The 5863-nt window shown below is 41.8% G+C and overlaps 1 protein-coding gene across 2 annotated transcripts; it reads right to left on the bottom strand.

Annotated features, from left to right (window-relative positions):
* Nucleotides 1–739: 739 nt before the first annotated feature.
* Nucleotides 740–4687, bottom strand: CCL20 (chemokine (C-C motif) ligand 20). Of its 2 annotated transcripts, none has more exons than XM_006861910.1 (4): nt 4609–4687; nt 3117–3228; nt 2105–2182; nt 740–761 (listed from the first exon to the last, which is right to left on the bottom strand). In XM_006861910.1, the coding sequence occupies exons 1-4, from the start codon at nt 4685–4687 to the stop codon at nt 740–742; spliced, it is 291 nt and encodes a 96-aa protein (XP_006861972.1). The 2 variants fall into 2 exon arrangements, with proteins under 2 accessions (XP_006861972.1, XP_006861973.1); XM_006861911.1 differs by having other exon boundaries at nt 3117–3231; nt 4609–4684.
* Nucleotides 4688–5863: the final 1176 nt, after the last annotated feature.

The raw sequence follows: 5863 nt of genomic DNA, 5'->3' as shown, positions 1-5863 counted from the left end.
AGGTTTTATATCAATAAGCATTGGAGTATAGGTCTCAGATACTTGATCTAATTTTTAGTTTAGAAGACTTTCCATCAAGAATATTTTCCATTATAATTTCTATAGAATTTATAGGCGAGCAAGAGAGAGCAAGAGAGATGCAAGGCAAATGTAAATGGGGAATACAGCTTTTCAGGTATTGTTTACATTTAATATGTGTTTAAATGCTTTTCAAAACACACATTTTAATAAATACCATACAACTCAACCAATTTTAGGGTTCTTTCATTTATTTTCAATATGTACCCTTTTTTTTATTAACATTATTCTCTTTCATAAGGTAGTAACAACAACTTAGACAAAACTGTACACATATAAGAGTTTTAAATAGTTTTTATACTGTTAAATAGCTTGTTGTTTATAAGAAAGCCCATATAATTTCATTCCCTACCCCCAATATTTTATACCTATACTAAACCAAATAGCTTAAAGAAAAAGTTGAGAATTAAATAGCGAAATACAGAAAAATCTACATCTATAAATAACTTCAAATAGAGTTAGACTTCAATGTGATGCTTAACAAAGCAAACATAAACTAATGATGCAATATGAATCAACTTCGTTCATTGGACAAGTCCAGTGAGGTCCAAATCAGAGACGTGATAAATCCACAGTGATGTGTATGCAAGTGAAAGCATAAGTCCCATCTGGTTCTTCTTCTTGAGCTGTGTCCAATTCCAATCATAAAGTGCATCTGTTTTCACATCTTTCTGACTCGCTTACTGTAAAGGAAAACGAAAGTAGAGAATAAGCAAAGCCTTTGGTACCTAAGGCATCTTCCATGCCCTTAACCTCATCTCATGATGCTAGGTAGCTCTGAGTGCATCTAAATGAGGAAATTGAGGTTCTGAGAGTGGGAACTTTGCCCACCATAATTCAGTTAGTGAGTGACAGAAACAGGATATGAACACTCATCTTGTGCCTACAAGTTCAGTGTCTATGACACTGGCATTGAATATCTTCTGTCCATTAATATAATGTCTATTATCATTAAGGAGTCCTGGTGTGGCACTGTGGCTAATGCATCAGACTGCTGTCATTTGAGCTGCAAGGTTGGTGGTTCAATCTCACCAGCTGCTCCTTGGAAACCCTATGTTGTTTTTTGCCGTGGAGTCGGTTCCGACTCATAGTGACCCTACGCAGGGTTTCCGAGGCTATAAATCTTTATGGGAGCAGACCGCCTCATCTTTCTCCCGCGGAACCACTGGTAGTTTCAAACTGCTGACCTTGAGGCTCACAGCCCGATTTGTAAGCACTACGCTACCAGAACTCCTTTGGAAACCCTATGCGGGGTCGCTATTGGTGGGAGTCACCTGGACGGCACTTAACATCAACAACTATCATTAATGGAGTCCTGGTGCAGAGTTGTGGATAATTAATGTGTCAGCAAAGTCTTCTGAGCTTCAAGGTTGGTGGTTCAAGCTCACCAGCTGCTCCTCGGAAACCATATACAGGGTCACTATGGGTTGGAACCCACTCGACAGCACGTCACAACAACAACAACAACAACTATCATCAATGCAATCCAGAACCACTATTCTCTTCTTAACTCATCTTTGCTTTTTCATTTTTCTAACAATCAAATGTCTGTCTGCAAATTGTATAAATAGGAAGCATCTTTGCAAGAAAAACCAACAAGTTAGTGACTCTCAAACGCATACTGAAAAATAAACAAACTCAAATTACAAAGACCTCATGTGTTAGCAAGCAGAACTGCACTGCGTGATAAAACCTTTCGGAAGCAGGCTACTAGACCTTTCATTTGAAATGCCTCTGGATGAGTTTGAACCACCAACTTTTCAGTTAGGGGTCATGCAAACAACAATTTGCACCACCTCAGAGGTGCACAGCCAATGGACAGGAATAGTTAATACAGCGTGTGAGGAATTACTTAATTTTAAAAGTAATTACAATAATGAAGAAGTGGGGCAAAGTGCGTTCTTCATTTTCATGATCCAGCTCAAGTTTTCCCTTAAAAACCTTACACAGTGCTTAAACTCCAGAACCCAGTGAGCCTATGATACCCTAATGTTGCACAAGCTCCCTGAATGGGAAGGGTTCATACCTTAAGAGTTGCACAGTTTGTTTCACCCACATCTTCTTGGGGTCTGCACATATGGCAAATCTCTTCCTTGTGTGAAAGCTGGAGGAAGTCAGAAAAGTTTATTTGTGCTTAAAGAGTTCTTAATTCCAGCCCCCCCCCACACACACACACAGGATGTGCAATAGCAACTTGAAAGTCCAATTAATTTCTCAACATGTTTTTTAATATTTCAGCTGAAGAAGTGAAATAAAATGCAAAAAACAAAAATCCCAAAGTGCTGCTGATAAAGCTTGGGGCTTGATGAAAGTGATTCTCCCAGCCTTTTCCTGAAATTTAACAAAGGGCTACGGCATGATGGAGAGCTAGTCCCTGGTTGTTATCCTGACTATGTGACTTGATGATTTTGGTTCTTTTTGCTGCCTCTGGTTACATGGAATATTTGTGCATTTGACCAGGAATGTATATCATTCCAAAATGTAATGTTATATGTAAATCAGGAATGTTTCCGGTGACCATAAAAATTAAATGGATTTTATTTACAGCCCCAATCATTTTCCAGCAAAAAAAAAAAAAAAAAAAAATTTAAGTGGTCATCTCAAAACTCACATCTGAAAATAATTTTACTGCTATATTTTCCTAAGGTAGCATATAATAGCTTACGATTTCACCTTAGAAAGTGATTTCACCCTATACTATATACTACTTTTTTTTGCTATGTTTTCCTAATTCCTTCCTATTTAATATAAACTTTGACATAGATGCTGTTATTGTTGTTAAGTGCTGTCAAGTCGGTTCCGACTCATAGCAATGTTGTATAGGGTTTCCAAGGAGCAGCTGGCAGGTTTGAACTGCCGACTTTGTGGTTCGAAGTGCAATACTGATCCTACCGCAACACACCAGAAGTTGATACGTACTACTAAAACAAGTGTCTGTGCTTCAGTGATTTCTGAGTGAAACTCCATGGAGGACTACTTTCTAATAGCTGGAATTGTCATGAACTCCTGATACCACTGGATGAAAACAGGTAACTTACATGATAGCATCAATATCACAAGCTTCATTGGCCAGTTGCTGCGTGAAGCCCACGATGTGTCTGAGAGGAATGAGGCCATCTCTGTATTGTAGACAACAGTCAAAGTTGCTTGCTGCTGAAAGAGACATGAGAGGAATTGAACCCACATGAATTAACATAATGTGTGATAGATTGACTATGAGGCGAAATCAACTCCACTGTAGCGGGTAGGTGAGAGATATCATAGAACTACAAGAAGATATGAAAACTCCGCTGAATTTGGTTTATACGATGATGAAATTATTCAATAGACAAGTTACAGTATCTTTGAGACATGTATGTTTTCCAAGAGATCCCATTTAACATCGTTCCCAATTAAATATTTTTGCATGCTGGGAAAGGTTGGTTCAGTAAGACAATTTAGAAACTCATGGCTTCTTATAAACAACATCTTTAGTAAGAAACATAAGTTGACAGAGTTTTATTTCAGTTCTCAAGAATCACTCAAGATTATGGGGTCCCCCTCTCCTGGACCACCCGCATACACACTTTAAGAAACCGTAGTTAATAATCTTCCGAATTCAGCAAGCACGTATATTGGGAACTTTTTATCTATTCTTTAATTACTGAAGATGGGAAACTGAGGAAGAACGAGAAGTTATGAAGGAAAACATGATTTTTCTAGGTGCTACCACGGAGCTCTGGTAGCGTAGTGGTTACGAATTGGGTTGTGAACCTTACGGTCAGCGGTTCGAAACTACCAGCCGCTCCGCGGGAGAAAGATGAGGCTTTCTACTCCCGTAAAGATTTACACACTCGGAAACCCTGTACAGGGTCGCTATGGGTTGGAACCGACTCGACGGCACTTAACAACAACAACAACAACAACAACAACCAGCTAACGCACCTCAAAATTGTCACGTTAGCTAACAGGATTTTTTTTTAATTTTGCTTATAAAAATCCAACATGCACTTTTTCAGGAACTCCCCTACTGCTAAAAATGATGTACTCTAGCAGTAATAAAGCAATCTGTAGACACTCCCCCAAGTTAAATAGCAACCTGCTCTCAAGGAAGCGATAAATGTTATCTCAAAGCTGAGAAGCGACGTCTCCGAGACCTTGCAAGGAGATGAAGTCCCTGCCATAGCCTGTCCCACAGCAGAAGGATTTGGGGACTTTATGAAAGCTATCTAATTGGGAGGTGAGAAAGTTGGGGGAAGGGCCATGTTCTCCCCATTTCAGAATGAGTCCACTTACTGATCATTGCACACTATGGATATCACTTTGTCCTGAAGATCAGGAGTCTCTAGGAACCCTCTTGACCCAGATTCTGCTAGGATGGACAGCAGGGAGGAGGGCCTGGCCAGAAGCAGTGACCATTCCCTCCTCCAGTGACCAGCATTACGCTGGTAGTTCCCATCACTCCCTCTAGTAGACTTTTTATGATCTCAAGGCCTTGAGGAAAGTGAACACAGTTCTCCCTCTGGTGCCAAAAAAGCAACTGACACTTACCTTCTGCCCTGCTGCCAAGGTGGAGCAGCAGCACCGCCGTCAACGCGGCCACGAGCAGACTCTTGCCACTGCACATCATGTTTAGCTCAAAGACAGATGTGCCCGGTGCAGGTACCCAGAGCTGGGAGTGCTGTTATGTTCCGACAGTAGCTGGGATAGCCCTACTTATAGCAAATATTGGGAATGTACACAAGAGGCGTGGTCTCACATGGGGTTTTCCCCCATTGATCAACCTGTCATATCATGTCGTCACAAAGAAAAACACACCGGGAAAACTTCTTACCTTCCCCTCTTGTTGGGAAGGTGAGCAGATTGGAGGTGGGCACGTAGGAAAGGGACACACCTTTTTAATCCTTTAGTGTGCAAAAGAAAAGCCGCTCAGCCCTGGGGCCCAGAGAGAAACTTCGATCTTTCTTGAAGTTAATCTCTTTGTCTCAGAAAAAGGAGAATAATGTTTAGTAGGGATATGAGGGTCAGCCCCACCCTGGAGCATTCCAGCACTTCTATTGTTGCCCCCCCACTCACTTTCCAGACCCGTAAGGGGTGAGGGAGATGGAGGTGGGATGACAGGCATCCTCAGGTACCCATTAACGATTGCATAGTTGGTACTCATTAGTCACTGAAGGACCCTGAATTTCCACTCTAACATTCAGAGCAGATAATGTAACACCACTGAATACTGTCCCGAATCCACATGGAAAATGGCAGCCCTTAGCTAACACTCCAGACTCAGAATCATCAGAATTTGGTGTCAGCTGTTTTAAGAGTCTGGGGAAGTAACATGACTTTCCTCACTATTGCAGGCCAGGAAACAATGCCCACCTGTTTCTAACTCCTTGTTGTTGTCAGGTGCCATCGAGTAGGAACCGACTCATAGCGACCCCATGTACAGCAGAACGAAACAATGTCCGATCCTGGGCCAACCTCACTACCGCTGCCACACTTGAGTCCATCAATGATGCCACCTGGCTGATCCATCTCGTTGGGGGTCTTCCTCTTTTTCTCTGACCCTCCACCTTACCCAGCATGACATCCTTCTCCAGCAATTGTTTCCTCCGGACATTATGTCCAAAGTAGGAGAGACGAAGCTTAACCATCCTGGCCTCCAAGGAGCACTCTGGCTGCACTTCTCCCAAAACAGATCTATTGGTTCTTTTGGCAGTCCATGGCACTCTCAGTATTCTCCTCCAACACCACAACTCAAAGGCATCAATTCTTCTACGATCCTCCTTATTCACTGTCCAGCTTTCGCATC

The sequence above is a fragment of the Chrysochloris asiatica genome, unplaced genomic scaffold (assembly GCF_000296735.1).
Source record: "Chrysochloris asiatica unplaced genomic scaffold, ChrAsi1.0 scaffold00044, whole genome shotgun sequence".
In the NCBI taxonomy this organism is placed as follows: domain Eukaryota; kingdom Metazoa; phylum Chordata; class Mammalia; order Afrosoricida; family Chrysochloridae; genus Chrysochloris; species Chrysochloris asiatica.
This window is presented reverse-complemented; position numbering and strand designations above follow the sequence as displayed.

What these genes read in the sequence shown, in the direction of transcription:
- CCL20 (XM_006861910.1), bottom strand. Translation starts at nt 4,687, where the DNA reads ATGATGTGCAGTGGCAAGAGTCTGCTCGTGGCCGCGTTGACGGCGGTG. An exon ending in TGTGATATTGATGCTATCAT is followed by an intron (nt 2,183 to 3,116) that starts GTAAGTTACCTG and finishes GACTTCCTCCAG; the next exon opens with CTTTCACACAAGGAAGAGAT. An exon ending in CAAACTGTGCAACTCTTAAG is followed by an intron (nt 762 to 2,104) that starts GTATGAACCCTT and finishes TTTCCTTTACAG; the next exon opens with TAAGCGAGTCAGAAAGATGT.